General features: G+C 44.1%; 1 protein-coding gene across 1 annotated transcript; it reads left to right on the plus strand.

Annotated features, from left to right (window-relative positions):
• The first annotated feature begins 469 nt into the window (after positions 1-469).
• Positions 470-13,941, plus strand: LOC147898960 (putative glucose-6-phosphate 1-epimerase). The gene is made up of 9 exons (XM_087377960.1): positions 470-568; positions 648-801; positions 5,961-6,035; positions 6,126-6,182; positions 6,326-6,483; positions 6,666-6,797; positions 12,406-12,508; positions 12,617-12,716; positions 13,005-13,941. Exons 2-9 carry the CDS (start codon positions 724-726, stop codon positions 13,214-13,216), a joined length of 915 nt encoding a protein of 304 aa, XP_087234086.1. The 5' UTR covers positions 470-568; positions 648-723; the 3' UTR covers positions 13,217-13,941.
• Positions 13,942-18,673: the final 4,732 nt, after the last annotated feature.

Raw genomic sequence — 18,673 nt, forward strand, 5'->3', positions numbered from 1 at the left:
ACTGAACTATTATTAGCTACTTACAATAGCCCGTATAGCTAGCAACAACTGGCCCATATACTTAGCAAGTGGCCAAGCATTCTAGTTTAAAAAACTTGGTCTTTCTTAATTTGCAGGATGCTCATGGCGACAAGGGAGCACTATTCTTCCTCTCGTATGGTTGTGCTCGAGCGGAAAAATGCTTCTCTTCGTAAGAGATGATCGATTTGAGGGGAGCAAGGTGAATGTTGGTGGGCTTTTCCAAGTGTGTCGAGAGAGAAAGCAGGCTCAAAAGAAAAAGTTAGTAATGGCATGAACTTTGAGGCATCGTGTGGGAAGGACACGTAGACGATGGGTAAAGCGGGTGTGGCAGGGAAGGAGGCTCCACGTGTCGAGAAGGAAGGTAGGTTGGCTTGCCACCTGGCAACAACCAACTCAAAACACTGAATCTGTTGCCTTTTCATGGCAGTTGGCAGCCGTCCCCATCATCATCATCAGCAGAGCTCGTGAACTCAACACCTGCCTCTTCATCTTTCGGTGCATTTGCTTATCAGCTCAAAATTGTCTCGGGTCCCTCATTCCATTTAAGGTATGCGTTTCTGCGAAATTGCTCCATTGCTCCATTTTCATTTTCAATCGCTCTAACAGATAGAGCATCGCTTCGGCAGTCGACGCAAGGCTGCCCGTTTCGCTCAGCACGCGCATCTCCTTCCTTGCTCATCGTTGCTGCTTGGCGTCGCAAGAATGCCAGTTGATTTGGTGAAAGATGCCTCCGGCATGGACAAGATTGTGTTGAGGGAGCCTCAAGGAGCTTCTGCGGTGGTAAATGTTCAACTTGCAATTTAGTGCATAACTTCTTTTCCCGGTAGGACGCCAACGCCTGGCCTGTTTCCTTTCTTTCATGTAAACGGATGTTCATTCATGTTAACATTAAGATGTTAGCCGTATTCAATGTTCGCGAGAGCTATGTGTACAATACAATACTCTGCAAATTACAAGATCTTCTAACGAGTAGACATGCACCACGGCTTTAGTCTTGGACCTGTTCCGCAGTTGTCCAAAAGTTTGATTTCGCTTGTCAGCCAGCGTTCTGTTTCGTCCACGATATAGGGTAGCTTCTTTCGTGGAAGGCCGGTATGTTATGTTGCCGCGGGAATTTTCTCTGATGGACTTTCTTACCCACGATTATTGAATGTGTAAGGCGCGACAGACATATGAGGCCGATTTTCGACATATCCGCTAGGTAGTGCTAACGCTGCTTACAATATTCTTAAAACTTTCCCTCTTGCGTGAAAAAAGAAAACCAGCTGTTTATCGAAGGAAACAGATATAGGGAAGTAGAGTTTCCTTACGAGTTTCCTTACTCCGCTTCATTTGCGGCCTCGGTTCTGCTCACGCTTTCTCCAATGAAGCCCGCTTTTCGTGCGAACTGCCCTAGGTTTGAAAAGTACACAAATAGTGTTGCAAAGTTCATGCGACTTCTATTCATCTCGTCTTCCTGTTTCTCCAGGAGGCCTTTCTGGGGCTTCTGGGATTGTATTACTGGGGCCAGTTGTTTGGCCTCCCTGCTCTTTATCTCATTCAGGGACGCTGCATACTTTACATTCGTTATTCTTTTCGTGCATGCGCTCTGCTTATCATGCTTTGGTTTTGTGTATATGTTCGTGGTCCGTACTGGTCCATCTGTTGATTGAAGTTGGCAAGTGGCCAACAAAACGGATGTCTTAGTTTTCGGCTCACATCAAATATATATGTCGTGCAAATTAAGCTCTAGGCATGGGGTTATCATCCAGAACAGACAAATTAAGCTCTAGTCATGGGGTTATCATCGAGAACAGATTTACACTCATCGTATTCAGCGCAATCTTGTAGATTGGTCATGCTTAAAAGCTATATTGAGGCTGCCTTCAGGCCTACTTCCAAAATGCCTCTATTGCGAACCTCTGAAGTCTACACCCTCCGTGACTTTGGTAAAGATCTAGTTCCTGCTATGTGATGGAGTCTATGCAACCTTGTGGGTGACTATTTATGACGTTAAGACTGCACTGTTTTGTTTTGCTTTCAGAGGATCAGTGGGGGCATGTCTTCTCTCTCTCTCTCTCTCTCTCTTCCCCCCACCCCCCCTGTCTCCTCCCCCCGCTCACTGTGTGTGTGGGCAAGGGGGGGGGTGGGGGGTCGGGGGGGGCAGGGGTTGGTACACACATACACACACACACACACACATATCTTCCTTAAAAACTATCTCGTGGCCAGGTACTGGGAGTTTCAACACGTTGTTAATCTTTGTCTACTGCATGCTGGTTGTACAGCCAAACAATTCATATATGGATAACAGATCCAAGTACAAAACCTTGTCAGTGCTGTATCATCACCTTCAGCAAACATCCGCTGAGGTAAGGCACTAGTTTCAGACTCTGTTTATTGTTCCTACTTTTGTAGAACTCCCCTAGATCACCGCGCACCTCCTACAGACTTCAGTGGCTGCTCTATCCGATGCCGCTACTGATCTTCCTGTTGATCCTCCTGTGCATCACGACATGGCTCTTCTACCGCGTGTAGATGTGCCTCTTTGTGTGCACCAGGATAGGGCAAAAGCTCCTGATGGAAGTGCCCACATATGGGCCTTTATATAGGACTATAGGCCCTCTGATCTGGCTGACTAGAGCTAACCTAACCTAAATATACCCGACCTGATCTGCTGCCAGCCAAACTAGGTCTGGCGTGATCTGGCCCTATCTTCTGCCTATACATGCACCTGCTGTACCCGATTGCTTTGTGCAGACTGCTGCTGGCCCAGGTCCAGTCTGCCATGTGGTATACATCTGTTTGGCTGACCTTGACTGCAGTCCCCAGCCTTTTGGCTCTTGTGTTGCTGTCCTGCCCCAGCCCAGCAGCCCTAGCCATGGACACTTGGTTGGGCTATATACAGCTAGCCCTGACTGTGGCCTCACAGTCAGCCATATTTACTGAACAGGGTGAATGTAAGAAGCACCATCTGTTGCCGCCCACATGGCAGCCTGTGCCTGTCTGCTGACCATGGGCAGTCTCTCCCACTCCCTCTCCACGTGCCGATATGGCACAATCTTACCTATATTGCTACAGGGTTCAAGCCCTGTTGCAGTCCCCATATGGGGGACTAATAGGACCCTATTTATCCAATAACCTATATTGCTACAGGGATCAAGCCCTGTTGCAGTCCCCATATGGGGGACTAAGGTGTGGGCATTGATCCTATTCATCCAATAGATGGCATATTGAAGACCATATTGGAGATGCTAGCAACAAGACCATGCTTGGCATAGCTATACTTGAGATAGCATACATGGTAACCATTAATCTGATGATTATGTGTGCATAGGATTTGATAAAGAAGATAACTGGCTAGTATGTGGTGAAGTCCTGTAATAAGAACTCACAATGGAGAAATTTGAACACAACTCAGACATCAGAATATGCCAATTGGAGTTTCGTCACTTCGATTTCTTGGGAAAGTTTGTAAAGATGGAAGGTGTGTGTTTGATAGGAGATGCTGGGAAGATGGGAGATCTTCTGATCACCTGACTTTTGTATCCTCTCGAGACAATTCAGTGTCAGGTCCAGGAGTGCAGTTGCAAGGCTGGAAGATGGGAGATCTTCCGATTGCCCAATTTTTGTATCCTCTTGAGAGAGTTCATCTATTGTACTTCTTTAGTATAATGAAATCATTTATGGAACCTTTGTCTCTATTTCTGAGCATATCTGGTTATGAATATAAAAGTAATTTAGTTTTGTTACATCGCCTAGACGATGTCTTACGTGGTCACCTCTGCAGATGATGCCACAGGGAGTAGAGAGCTAATCACCAGAGCAAAGACGGTGAAAGTTGACATGCATGTATTTAGTAGAAAATATTCTTCTTGTACGAGAAGTCATAAGAGAATGCCTTGGAGGTAGAGGAGTATGCTATTGAGGCTTGTCGAAATAACTCTCACAAAAATGCAGCAACATATGCACCAATTATCAGGATAAGATTTAATAATATTATGGAAGTAAACAGATTTGTCACTGTGGATGATGTATGCAAGTAGTGGACAAAACAAGTAGCGGTCTTATTGATGAGAATAAAACTCAGATTCTCCCCTTAGGCCTGGATGGAAGCTAGCATCTAACAAGGAAGTCGTAACTTATTTGGGGATTCTTTTTTGTGGCTGATGTTGATGAGAAAGACATAATGTTGACAGTATGCTGAAAAAAATGCATTACCTTTCCATTGCAAGGAGACTTCAGTTACTTAATTCGGCATTATCAATTATACTTCTCTTCTTTGCTGCCTGCTGAACCAGGCAGACTAAGCATACACCAAGGTGATTAAAAATATTTTTTTGGGTTCTTGTGCATTTTACTTCATTCCATGGCTTTTGCCTTAAGGGAATTCTTAGAGCTACGGAAGAAGGGGAAGAAGAATGGAAATTTGTACAAATCCTAGATTTGGGTCACGGCATAGGTGAAAAATACTCAATGGTGGTTTATTACAGAAAAGCGAGGACAAAAAAGACTCGGTCCTGTGTTGGAATGACACTCTCACATGGAACGGTAACTACTTTCGGAAGAGCTATTTTGGGAGTCTTCTAGGGAAAAAGTGCATATAAAAAGACTTTAAAATGTTGCAGATGACACAGAATAAGTTGAGGCTGGGCCAAGTTTCTTCTGGGCAATCATGACATGATAACTGAAAACCCTTGAAACACCTCATTGATTACAATATGGCAACTCTAAAATGGTATCAGGGAAACTTGGAATTGCCATGGGTATGCACGGACTTATCATTGGCTATTAGGTATTTCCCTCCCTACCCCATTGATAGACCAGCCCCATGAGTCTATAGCAACAAGATTAGCTCCTTAGTTTGCCGCAATAAGCAATCTTCTAAGATTTATCTGCTTTCTATGCTTATTTTCTGGAAATGAGATCGCCTGGGTAATGTTATCTTTGCATACACTAATCTTCTGCAACATATCTACCGAGGGGTTTGTTTAGTTACTTCCATTTCCAAATCTCTTACAAAGGGTTTTGCATGGGATAAATTGGGACAGATTTGTGGATTGCTAGTGGAGAGAATCGGATGCTTAGGGGTCTACGAAAATTCTGTGTCACCTCTAACCTGGTTTTAGATAAATCGAAGATTTGTTATTCCAGCTCATAGTCAGTTTGTGGCTATGGTACTACCCCATGACTGTAGCAATGGATGGAAGTTTATATCTTAGATCTAAGGTTGATAGTTTTTGGTGCTAAGGAGTTGGTCTGCCTGTGGGCGCAGATACTTACTGTAGAAGAAGGAGGGAGATAATGGCAAAAACATTTTGGTGGTGTAGACAGCCATTCTGGCCAAACTGTGGGATGTGTCACCCTCTCTCTGATAAGCCAGATAGCAAACAACTTCTCTCTTTATCTGGCTCTAACTTAAATCTTGTAGGGGAGAGGCTGGGCACCACAGCTGGACTTTTGTGCAGGGTATTGATTATACATTCAGGCTATTACCTTACTTGAAGGTTCACATTCATATTGACATCACTTGGAATTTGGAGAGTTTCCCAGGTTGTGACTGGCACAAAAGCATGGCCTTTTCTGCCTTGGGACTAGATATTGTGGAATAGAGTCATATTAATCTTATTCAGACTAAATTCACATGCATGATGCAAGTTAAAAGCTGTCAGGATCATGGGAAAGAATTTGCTGAAAGCTACGGATTGCCTGTTGTGTGCCTCTATGTTTGATACTAGTGAGGCCTTCATATAAATGAGAGGGGTCTGTTTAGCGTAGGTATGCTACACTACAAGTATCACCAAACAGCTGTTGATAGTTAAACATGGAATGACCTGTTTTTTTTTTTCTTTTTTCTTTTTTTTACAAAGGGGGGGGGTAGGGCATGTATATTTACCCTAGCTTTTGCTTTTGTATGGAAATGAGTTATATTTTTGTTGATTTGAAAGGAACTTGTGCAGGTATATCTTTATGGTGGACAGGTGACATCATGGAAGAACAATCGAGGAGACGAACTACTTTTCTTGAGCAGTAAGGTATATAATAACATTTGGGAATCAAGCAAATGGAAAAAGCTGGCATGTTTGACATTGGGTTTAAAAATACTTGCTTGTTTTTGGGTTCAGGCGATTTTCAAGCCACCAAAAGCTATCAGAGGAGGGATACCAATATGCTTTCCACAGGTTTCATGAATGCCTAGTCTTTCTAAAATCAAGTGATTACCTTTTTTATGTTCAGTGTCAGGTAATGTGAACTGAGCTGAGTCATTGGTGTAGTAGTAAGTTGACATTGATAAAAAGTTGGGACTGGTATATGGCTTTTGCAGTTCAGCAATCTTGGCTCCTTGGAGCAGCATGGTTTAGCAAGGAACCGAATGTGGAGCATTGATCCTAATCCACCACCACTACCTATCAATGGCATCAAAGCTTACGTTGATCTTATTTTGAAACCCTCTGATGAGGATTTGAAGATCTGGCCTCATTGGTATGTGTCATTCTGTTTATGGCATTGTATGCAGGCTTAGCCTGCAACCAAAGCTTATCTAATCTTTGATTTACTTGCAACCAAATCTCATTGAACCTGTGATTTACTTATCTGTTGTATTTCAGTTCACCCATGTGGTTTATAATTTCCTGCAGTGATAATGAGTTTCTTTTTGTGGACAGCTTTGAGTTCAGACTTCGGGTGGCTTTGGGAGTTGCAAATCTTACACTTACCTCAAGGATAAGGAACACAGATAACAAGCCATTCTCTTTCACCTTTGCTCTGCACACTTACTTTTCGGTTTCAGACATAAGGTGTTGATACATTTTAATTTCAGAGGTCCAGCTTTGTGTGTGCATCGATGTGTTTGTATTAGTTAGTTTTTTTTTTTTGGGGGGGGGGAGAGAGAGAGAGAGAGATGGTATGATATGCTATTATTAATGTCCATAGGGGGGGGGGGGTGGGGGAGAGAGAGAGAGAGAGAGAGAGAGAGAGAGAGGAAAGAAAAGAAAGAAATTTTTATGTCTGCGCGAGGCCTTGTGGGCCTATGGGACAAAGTGCAAAAAACGCCAAAGGGAAAAACTCATACAAGCCACAAAGGGCTTGAGCAAAGGGCACGCTAAGGCCCTTGCTGAGTACTATGCTGAAATAAAGAGCGCAATAGCTCAAGCAAAATCAAGTACAAAAACATATCATATCTCCATTGAGAAAAGTAAACAGAGGCAAGGAAACCAAAAAAAGTTCACGTGCTATGAACACTCCGCTCAAGCAAGAAAAAACACTTTCAAAGACAATACTTGGCTCGAGGATGCACCTCAAAACTATCCAGAAGACTCCCTTGTTGGGATGTGTACTGCAACTTCAAAATTGAGCCAATGCTTGGCACAACTTATCATAACCCTCTAAAAATCACTTATGTCCTGAACCAAACAGCAAATTGCAAAGCGCAAGTTCTACCAAGGAACTAAACACGTGACGGGTGAAGACGGGAGCCAACCCAATGAGCAATGAAGTAAGGGTGGGAGTGGGTTTTGGTTGTTATGGTTCAACCAGTCGTCGGGGTCGGGAGTGCCATAAATGAGCTGTCCTTTCACAAATGTGCTCTTCACAAATCTACTATTCTGGGAAAGCAACAACAGGTTCAGACAAGTTCAGACCGGCAAAAGCCAGTCAATCAACAGTATAAAAATGACCACCAGGGAATCCAAATCAGCTCCAGAATTAGTCGCCTATTATGGGAGCAGCATCACTCTCTGTAAAGAGGTTTATCATTCCTCATATTAGGTCTTGCCTGACTTCAAAAGCAGCTTTGGATGTGTTGCAAAACATGTATCAAGCTTGCAATGGGACTAGAGTCTCATTTTTGTATAGGGAGATGCTTACTGCTATGGATGGCTCTGATCTTTGCATCCGGGATGCTTTATTTGTCTCGGTGTTAAAGAAGAATCTGCTTTCAGTCCTCTTTCACAAGAAGAGGCTTTCAGGTCATCTTTGAGTATGACATATGTATGGTACATGACAGAGAGCGAGACTATGCATTAGTGTTTACAGTCACAGTGCACACTTTGTCATGGGATGTTTCAGCTTGATGCCTATGTGAAGAGAGCACATTCACCTTATGTTGCTTCCACGTCTGCCTCTGCTATGCAGGATGCAGAGTTATGGCATGCCAAGTTTGGGCATGTGGATTATGGCAGCCTTTTATTATTGCGAAAATTTAAAATGGTTGATACCTTATGTCCTTTGGAGGCCCCTTCAAAGAAAATATGTGAAGGCTGTATTTTAGGTCAAATGCATAGATTTTCTTTTCCAAAATATTTGCGATACATGCTGTTAGAAAATTGCAGCTTGTCCATAGTGACATGTGCAGCAGCATGTGGACGCTTGGGGGTGATCTTTATTTTGTTACTTTCATAGATGACTTCACGATATTTACTAGGTTTTTGCTCTCAAGCACAAATCTGAAGGGGTGGTGCATGATTAAGGCAAAGGGCTGCCACAGAAATGTGGATGAAAGTAATCATATTTTGAGCAGGTGCAATCAAAGTGATGAAGCTTGGGATGACCGAAAACCCAATGTGGGTTACTTCCATAGATTCGGTTGTGTAGCCTATGCACATGTGCCTCATGAATAGCTAGGGAAGCTTGACTATAAGGCGGAAAAGTGCATTTGGTGTTGGTTACGACAGTGAAAGCAAGGGCCACATGCTTTGTAATTGCGTGACCAAGAAGGTTTTTACTAGTGGGGATGCTATTTTTGCAAAAAATGCAGATCTTTCCTCTGCTGTTTTTTGACAAAAATTAGGGTTCTTCCGATGCCTTCGACAGGCTGCTGCCCATCTCATTTGATGCTGCAATTGGCATGCCTATAGAAAATCAGAATTTGCAGCAAGGTATTTCAGTGCTTGATGCTTCAGTTTCGTCTATGGCTGATCCGGCCACTTTGAAAATGCGGTGGCACGTGAAAGTACAGCAATGCAAGAAGCAAGGGCAAGTCCTTGCTAGCTGCTCTGCACTCGAGGACAAAAAGCTTTTTGCATCTCTTCTAGGCCGTACACGAAGTGGCACTAGAGATGCTGAGGATGCCTACTATTGTCAATTTTGATCATTTACGTGAAGCCCAAACAAATTTAATACAAACATTGATCTTTAAAGGAAAATGTCGACTGACCCTTCCGAGGTCATGTTGCCTCAACTTGAGCGTAACATTCTTTCCCTCTTCAGGCATCAGCGTCCAAGTATCATCTTTCTTTTTGGTTAATATCATTGGCGAAGCAAAAGGTGAGAAACTGGTTTGAATCTGCCCCAACTTGAGGTATTCTTCCAGTTGTCTTCGTACCTCTGCTTCTTTGGTAAAACTTAATCTATAGGGAGGTCTATTTACAAGTTTTGCCCTCGAGATTAGTTCAATCTTATGCTGAACATTTCGCTTTGGAGGTAACCCATAAGGTAACTCATCTCTAAAACAATCAGAGAACTCCTCTGCTATTTGATTAGCCAACTTGACCATCTCTCCATTTTGGGTAACATTAGTGCTAGTCGAAGGACCATCAATCGGCTCTACCGACGCTGTACAAAGAAACAAAAACTCTTCTTGAGCTTTTTGAACTTCCATTACGAAAACCAACGGTCCTTGAGGTATATCTTTTTCACCTCGTAAGACATACAGCACATCATTCATCTTGAATTGATAAATGTGCTTTTTTCAATCTATGGCTGGATTCTTCCTAGAATGCCAAGCCTTACCCACGGCTATGTCTGCGTGAGCAAGCTTTATCAAGCTTCTCAGCATAGTCCTAAATTCGAAGTTCTAACTTGGTAACCCTTTGGTCCCACACTTCAGTTGAGCTTCGGTCCACCATTCTGACTGTATATGCATAGCCAGATGGGCTAGTCTTTAATTTCAGCCTCTTTACAAGTTTGGAGTTAATTACATTGTGCGTTGGCGTAGAGTCAAACAACACAATGACGTCATGATTAGCTACTTGCCCCTTCATCTTAATTAACTCCGTATCGTTAGAGGCTGTAAACCCCGTTGCTGCGGGCTTTGACAGGACATTATCAGGTGCACTAGTTACTAGCTTAGCAACAGACACACATAACAAAACAGGTACTGACCTTTGAGAAGATCCCGCTAGCTGAATCTGCATCTGTTCTGCTTTGGGACGTCCCTCCATTTCCACGTCGCATTCTGAGATCACCATCTCAGCCATCCGACGATCCTTGTTTCATGGACAATCTTTTCACTGATGAGACTGAAGGCATTCAAAACACAAGCCTTCTCTCCTCGCTTTTTCTCTTTGCTTTGGGTTCAAAGAAGACTTCGACCAAGCCCGGACTGCCATTGGTGTTACTTTTCTTTTCATTCCAATGGTGGTACTTGGTTTAGGAGTCTCAACTGGCTTCGCTTGCTTGGCTTGACCGCTAGGCTGTGAGGCACTCCCTTTTCTGTCCTGAGGGCTGCTCCGAGTGATGATGATCTCAGCAACCTTCTGCCCTAGAAGACAGTCTAGGTTCAGCCTCTCCCTGGAGCTAAGTCTGCAGCAACACCTCTCTCTTCTTCACTTCCTGTGTAGAGGCCCAAGGATGGTGGATGTGCTGCTCCTCTCTGCTCCTCCCAAAGCTGCTTGGCTGGATGGTTGGATGAGGCACAATGGCCTCCTTTTATAAGCCCAAGGGCCCTGTCAAATGGCCGACCCAGCAGGGGGATGAACCGACCCCCTCTAGCCGACTTGGTTGGCTGGCCCAACACTAACCAGCCGACCAGCAGGTCGGCCTGGTTGGCTGGCTCAACCAGCCCTATATAAGGGCCCTAGCCAGGCCCTTTTGGGCTGCTGCTAGGCTGCCCTTTGTTGCTGCTGGAGAACATCCTGCAGGCTGCATACCTGGCCATAGACCCCCGACCGGGCCCGTATACAGCAGGCTCGCCTGCCTCTGCTGCTGCTGCTGTCAGAGGCTAACAGTGTAGCATTTAGTGTTGGAATGATCACCTCTTCATCTGTAAGCCCCCATATGAGGAGAGCATGGGGGGGGTGAACCTAGGAAAAGAAAGAGGGAGGGGGCTGCCACATGGGCAGCACCTCACACAAAGAAAGGAGAGTACCTGGCAGAAGGAAGCTTGCCTCGAGGGCAGATCTGGCAGAGAATGGCCAGGTGACTGTCAAGGACAGAGCAGAGCAGACCTGCGCAGCATCTCCATCAAAGAACAAAGGCGCAATGATGTCAGCCACTGTACGGATCTGAACGGGCTGCTGCAGGGCGGTGTATGGGCAGGACATGGCGCCAGCAAAGGGCTGCAGCATGGCACAGCATGGCAGGCCAGGATTCCCAAATTTGGCAGTTTTCTTTTTTCATCCAAGTCTATCACATGAAAGCACATGTTTTCACCTATTGGAGCAGCAGTATGCCTCCACAGTTGCGAATAGCAATCATTGTCTTTTTTGCCCAGCAATCAATAAATACTTCTGCAGACCAGGGATGGGGCTGTTGGGCAGTTGCACTGTTGCCTATATATTCCCAAACACTCGGTTGCACATAAGCGCTTGTCTCTTATTCTTCAGCAAGTCATTTGAGCTTCCACACTCTGCCATCAGTCTTCCATGCTTGTGAGGGAGTACTGATAGCCTGCATGCATGTTAGATTGATTGATTAATGTCTGCTTAGGAGCCTGAGGTACGTTTGAAGCCTTAGGCGGTTGTCCGTAAGGAAGATTGTTATTGCTGAAACTCTCAGGCTGTATGTTCAAAGCATTCCTAGTTATGTATGTGCCATGAATGTTCAGTGAAATTTCACCCTTTGTGAGCATATTCAATGGAGCCTGTTGGGAAAAAAACTAACTAAAGAACATCAATAAAAAATGTCTCATTATCACCAGGCTGTATGTTTATAGCATTCCAAGTTATGCTTGTGCTACGACTGTCAGTGAAATATCACCCTTTGTGAGCAGATTCAATGGAGCCTGTTGGGAAACAAAGTAACTAAAGTATATCAAGAAAAAATCTCTCAATATTACAACCATTGGGCAAGAAGCATAATTATGAAGCTCAATAATTTCTAATAAGTAAGACTGATGTATGCTCTAGTATGAAGGTACACCTATGGCTACATAGACGGATTGAATGGGATTTTGACAACTCACCTATGAGAAATGTCTCTCTATATTGCTTTTGTAAGGTAGACTTAGATGTGCTGTTTTAAGCTTTTAAACAGAGAAATTTCTAGTATTAGAGTATTTCAAGGAGCATTTATGAGATTAACATAGGCTGATAGTAATATTCCATCTTCTGCATTGAAGTAGCAATTTCTCTGAAATTGAAGAGGGCAAGGTGAGTTGAATGTGTAGGTGTGTTATTGTAGATCTTTCCAGAGGCAGAGATATGACCTTTCACAGTTTTCTCTCCATTGGTTGCAAATGTTGTCCAGTGAAGTTCGAGTTGAAGGTTTGGAGACGTTGGATTTCTTCGATAACTTACAAAACAAGCAACGTTTTACAGAGCAAGGAGATGCGATAACTTTTGATGCAGAGGTGATTAAAATCTGTGCTTCTAAGTTTTCTACGTTGGGCACTTCAATATTTTATGTTGGCCAGTTTGATAGCTCTATTGTTTGAACCTTTTTCTTTCATGTTTTGCAGGTGGATAGAGTATATTTAAGCACACCCACAAAAATTGCCATAATTGACCACGAGAAGAAGAGAACATTTGTGTTGAGAAAAGAAGGGCTTCCTGATGCAGGTATAAATGCCTTGAGGGTATGCAAAGGAAACTGTCCAGGAACCTTGATTAATTTACATCTAAGTTCACACTTTGGAAATAGAATTGCCTTTACTACAGAAGTGAGGTCAGGGTTAAACTTAAGCTTGAGGCGATGGCAAGGATACTTGGGTTGCAAGACTCTGATGGCAATTTAGAGGCATTCTGAGGTTTCTGTGGCATTGACCTTAGGAATAGCAGTTTCTGTGTTTGTTGTATGCCAATTATCATAGAAAAGACATGTATCTAACCTACTCTCACTCAATGCAGTGGTCTGGAATCCCTGGGACAAGAAGTCTAAGACTACAGTTGACTTAGGCGATGAGGATTATAGAAGGATGGTTTGTGTGGAGGCAGCAGCTATTGAGAAACCCATCGTCCTTAAGCCTGGAGAGGAGTGGAGAGGACGGCAAGAAATATCAGCTGTCTCTTCGAGCTACTGTAGTGGGCAACTTGACCCTTACAAAGTTTTGAATGGATAGAGCACAGCGATGTCACAGGACTGCAGACATTTCATCAAAATTGTAATGATCTATCCAGAGCTTCAGGATCGATGCTGCTTTGGCTTGTCCAGTTGGTTGGTGAAAAGACTAGCAAATGTAGCACAGCAGCTATCCTCAGGTAAATTCAATGAAATTATTCATCCATGCCCTTGGAAAATGGTTTGTTAGTATGGAAACTTGAGTATTAGAATGGATGTCTAGACAGCATAGTGCCTTGCCCAAAGAGCGGATGTTGTAATGGAGATATGATCTTTGAGAATTTAAGAGTCCAAAAAGCCTTGTGGGATAAGAGACGTCATGTAATATTGGAATCCACACTGCCAGGGTAATGATTGGATTAACCTATATAGGTTTCAATACTGCCTCCTGCATTTTTATCGCAGCAGGTATGCTTTTTGTAAAGTGAGAATTTTTTTTGAGGCAAGTTGGATCCTGCAAGCATTTGATGTTGTTGCTGTTGTTCTCTGGCTTCTCACCATTTTCATCATTACCACCCCAGGGACCACTCTAATGTCAAATCCTTCTTTTCACACGGAATGTGGAGGGGAATTTGTACATGTTGGGTGATAGGGCAGGAAGGAACATGCTAGTGCTTGTTTGCAGGGCAGAACTTCTGCATATATTTTGTGCTAGTGAATGAACACAAGGAGTGACATTTTGGTTGCATGTAATTATTGTAAAGAGGGGAAATCAATGTTTCTTGTTCTTTGTGTGGTTGTAATCGTTGTGAAAAGCATAATCCATAAGTTGGCTGAAGGCAAGTTTGATGTTTATTTGTTCTCTTGACCATTCACTTCTGTTGGTGTAGTGAGCATGGGTGTGATGGGCTACCTCTAGCAATGGCAGTCATCGTTATTTATGGCAGCTGGGATAGTCACCGTCCTTCTGGGAATTGTTGGCACTTAACATGAACTAATCATGCAGCCTGCTTGAATCAGGGTTCTGTTTAGAGATTCGAACAGTGTCTAATGCCTTTGGAATGCTTTTCCAGGATTACTTTGGCTTAAATCCACTTGTCAAACATCACCACCACGAGCCCTTTAGGGGGGACCCAAGGGGGTTGGCCCAATGGCGCATACCAACACCCCTTGTGGGCTAAGCACCTTGAGAGGTGAGCTTAACCAACAAACCAAGGACACCACAAACTGCACGGGAAGAACAAACCAAAGACCTCCCACCACTAGAGAGCCGCCGTTGCAACCATTTGCCACTTGTTGAAATTGTTGCACTGGAAATCGTGTTGCCTTCATAGCGAGGTCGCACTTACATGTTGATCATGCAGATTATGACACTCTGCACAATGCACAGTCCGTGGCCATACAATCCGCACAGGTCAACACGTCCCGCATCAAAGCAGGTTGTAGATCAGGAGCCAAAGACCATTGCCATGTGACAACAATTGTCAAACAGTATGTAAGAACAACCAATTTTGATACCATGTTGGAGTTTGCAGAGCATGACATGTGTTCACTGAGGGGAGTGTCGAGTGCGGGGGTTGTACACCTCGTCCCATAGCCACGCACTCTCTCTCTCTCTCTCTCTCTCTCTCTCTCTCTCTTAGAGTAGTACTTACTCAGGCAATGAGGCTTGGCCACACCACCAAACACCTCTCAGAGCAGGATCGCAGAGTTCTTTCCATCGAGTGATATTGATCGTCCAGTCTTTAGCCGCAGATGTGACAGACCTCGACTTAACGATCGCAGCACGACACATGAGGCATCGAGGGGACACACAGATCACTTTGGGGGACCTCCCGTCGTCGTTTAAATTGGGGCATGCCCCACGAGTCATGGTGGCTCTGGTCTTGCGTCGAGCCTCCAAGAGGCCGAGACGCACGACACCCCTTGACAGACGCTAGCATCCCATCATCGGCTATGCACCAGCCAAGGTGATGTGACATACGGAGGGTTTCGCTCCGCTCTAATCTTTTTTCTTTTCATTGTCACACCCAGATGTATTTGATTATGTATGATCAGGCTTAGGACTCAGCACGGGTGATGATGCTCGTTTAGTAGCTCCACCCTTACTGTGATTCGTATTAGGTTTTCTTTCAGTCTCATAGACCCATCGGTCTTTCAAAGACTCTAATAAAATTTTGCTTTCTTTCTCTCTCCCTCCCTCCCTCCCAAAAAGTCATGGGAGGGATGAGAGAGAGGTCTATTCCACCTTTTATATACTAAGGCATCCAAATTTCCCACAATGCTTATGGGATTAGTATGCCCTATATCCATGTGTCAAACAGTGCTACAGCGAGCCCTTTACCCTTAAATTTTTCCATCAACCACACAGTCACACTAAGGGGCACCCAAGGGCATTAGCCCATACCAACATCTACTTCGTCATAATGCTTAAACATGGTTGCCACTGCAATGGTAACCCCATGATGTTTTTGTGGCCTCTAAATTAAGCAAATGAGTTGTATGGTGATCCTATGATAGGTTATGTGTTTTATGGATTCCCTAAGATCTTGACATATTAGTGTTGTATATTGTATTTGTTCTTTTGATAATGTGTGCATGATCAAGTCTCACACACAAGATGTTAAGATGATTTATGAATTTGTGCTAAAAGAGAGGAGGTGAATTGTTATGTCAAGTTTGAAAAGGTTGAAAGAAAGTTTGACAAAGAAAGGTTTATGGTGCACTTCATTTGTGGTGTTTTTAGCTCATTCATGCCTACTAGTTGAGGAAATTGCATTGTCCCATCTTGAAAGTGGAATGTAAACACAAACTCCCTAAGGTCCTCACAAACAATCTTTATACTAGTAGTCCAATGGAAATGTGGGCAAGACCAATGGAGTAGGTCTTTCATCAAAGAAGCAAGCATAATGGATTGGGTATCGCCTACAAAATGCATGAGGATTTTCACGGATGAGATGAAAGGGAATGTGAGGAATGGAGAAGTTGCTCAATTGTTTATTGTGTGTGAAATCTTGTATTTGCCTTAACTTCCGGTCCATCTCAACCCTCCTCAGACGTGACCGCTAGAGACGAGGAGTCACTCTTAATGTAGCCCTTCGGATACAAAGATCAAGGAGACCACGCCCTCCACCGCATTTAGCAATAGCTCGACAGACACAAATGCGAGAGCTTCTCGCATCTCATCAAAGAGCCACTAGGTTACTTGGATATATGGAACTTGGGCATGTACTAGGAGCGTTAGCTCTGAGCACCTGATGCTCTCCTGATATTTTGCTACCTATACTACTTGGTTCACTAGCTAAGCATGGAGAGAACAATCTCGAGACTCTACTAATAATATTGCTGATCCTCCCCCTCCTCCCCCTCCATCTCTCCTCCGCCACCTTCTCCTCTTGTAGGGACTTCTCATGACATGGCCCCTCCCCCTCCTTCCCTTTCTCCTCCTCCTCCTCCTCCTTGTCTTGTGCCCGCCCAGCCCAAATGGTCCTCTTGGAGAAATGCGAACTGAAAATAGGCTGGAAACTAATGAAAAACAGCAAGGAAATGCCAGATCTGAAGTTGTCTAGGCACAAGATGCTCCAAGAAGCAGTTCGAGTTGATGTAGGGGCTGGAAACTGACAAAATCTGCAGCAAAAGTGCCCAAAAATACTCGAAGGACAAAGCCTCAACGGGGGAGAGACACAACCAGGGTCCGTTCAAGCCCTTAAAAAATCCTGCAATGACGAAAGTGAGGCCATCGCCTTCCTTGGCATCCATGGAGAAGGAGAAGAAAGAGCAGAAAGAAACAGAACCAGGGGCGAAAGGAGCGATGGAAGCGGATAGGCTGGCAGTAGAACAAGCCACCAACGCTCTGGGGTTGGGAGGTTCAGCTCTAGGGTTGGGAGGTTCAGCGGCGGGAAGACGAAGTCTCTACTGAAATCTTGGGCAAGAAACAAACATATGCCAACTCTGGCGATGAAGAGCTTACTGTGGATGCTTTTGGAGACTCAGAAGATTCCTGCCAATTACCTCAGGAGATCAATGCTACTTCGGTTTCTTCGATTGAGTTGTAGACGGAGCAACCAAGCATCGTCCATGAGATTCCAGAAGCTACCTCAACAAGCATAGGGGACGTCGAAGAGATCGGAGCAAGTTTGGATGACACGAAGTCTTTCGAAGAGGGTGATACTTCGGCCCTCCGGAATTCGTCGGAAGCACGGAATTGACATGGGATCTCTATGCACGCGAAAAGCGCCCTCCCGTACTGCGCTACTGGCCATGGACATGGCGATCATGGCACAGTGACTACTTCTCACAACAACCAGTTTTGGTGTCGAATGGCAGAAGTGGTGCGATGGCTCTGATATCCAGCGCTTTTGCACCTCGTCTCAGACTTTCGATAGTTTCCGGCTCTAGCTCATAGATCGTGTTTATCAGCACCCCTATTGCATCACTAAGAGACGATCAAAGTCGGATCATAAACTCGAACGAGTAGAGTGGGTTTGGATCCCATGCCACCTCAGGAAGCTCCAATGCGTGAAGGGGCGGAAAGCCCCATAAATGAAACAGAGCAGATGTAGCAGAAACATCAGTATATAGCAAAGCAAAGCAGAAGTTAACCTTGAGAGGCGAAGTCTGGAATATCGGCCCGGATGTCAAAATCGACAGTTTCATGGTATGGTGACCTGTTTTTGAAGCAGAATCTATACAGTCCTCGTGTGTGCGTTACGAATTCATGCTTTTTGGCAGGCGTATTCAGCAACTCGTGATGATAAGTTACCTAAAGAACAGAGGTCACACCCAGTGAGCTCATAGATTTAAAGATTTAACTTACAACGATCTAAACGTTATGTTACAGGAGGTTCATGAGGGAATGTGGGTTACCAGAACATCCAAGGTTGTTTCCTCGTAATGCCAAGATGCGGCCCCTTTGATGACAACAAAAGAGAAGCTTGATTTATCATGTAGCGAGGACGTCGAACAGTTTCTTGACACGAGGATTGATTTGGAATCGGAGTTTATATGATGATTGTTTGGGGCTTATTGCGGATGAGATGAAGAATGGCTATACAAGGTTAATTATCCTTGGTACTGTTGGGATTGGAAAGTCTTTGTTCTCTATGATATGGATGTTGTAACTTGCAAAAGAGGGTCACCAGGTTTTTCAAAGCCTCATCGATTGTTGTTTATGATTGAAGAACCCACTTTTCAGGTGATCTCCGCTATCTTATTTGAGACACCCATTTGTAATGGGAACTTTGGCTTTTGGCATGAGCCATGATCTTGTAGAAAAGATTAAACAAAAGAGAAAGTAGATACATAGAGAAAAACAAGGCCCTTTCCTCCTCTTGTAAATTTCAAGGGGCATGGAACACTTGCATAGTTTGCAGTGTTCCACATGTACGTCAAACCATGGAACAGAGTGGAGACTCGAGACAGATTAGTTCATATCAGAATTGGTGATTTTGATTGAGAGACACATATGTTTATAACCTACATTCCAATACTACATGTAGCAATTTATATATATAATTTT

The sequence above is a fragment of the Dipteris shenzhenensis genome, chromosome 8 (assembly GCF_047967505.1).
Source record: "Dipteris shenzhenensis isolate YYH24624 ecotype China chromosome 8, Dip_SZ_1.0, whole genome shotgun sequence".
NCBI lineage: Eukaryota > Viridiplantae > Streptophyta > Polypodiopsida > Gleicheniales > Dipteridaceae > Dipteris > Dipteris shenzhenensis.

Excerpts from the sequence above, each read along its gene's own strand:
- LOC147898960 (XM_087377960.1), top strand. The coding sequence starts at position 724 with ATGCCAGTTGATTTGGTGAAAGATGCCTCCGGCATGGACAAGATTGTG. Across the intron at positions 802-5,960 it reads CTCAAGGAGCTTCTGCGGTG|GTATATCTTTATGGTGGACA; the intron begins GTAAATGTTCAA and ends GAACTTGTGCAG. Across the intron at positions 6,036-6,125 it reads TACTTTTCTTGAGCAGTAAG|GCGATTTTCAAGCCACCAAA; the intron begins GTATATAATAAC and ends TTTTGGGTTCAG.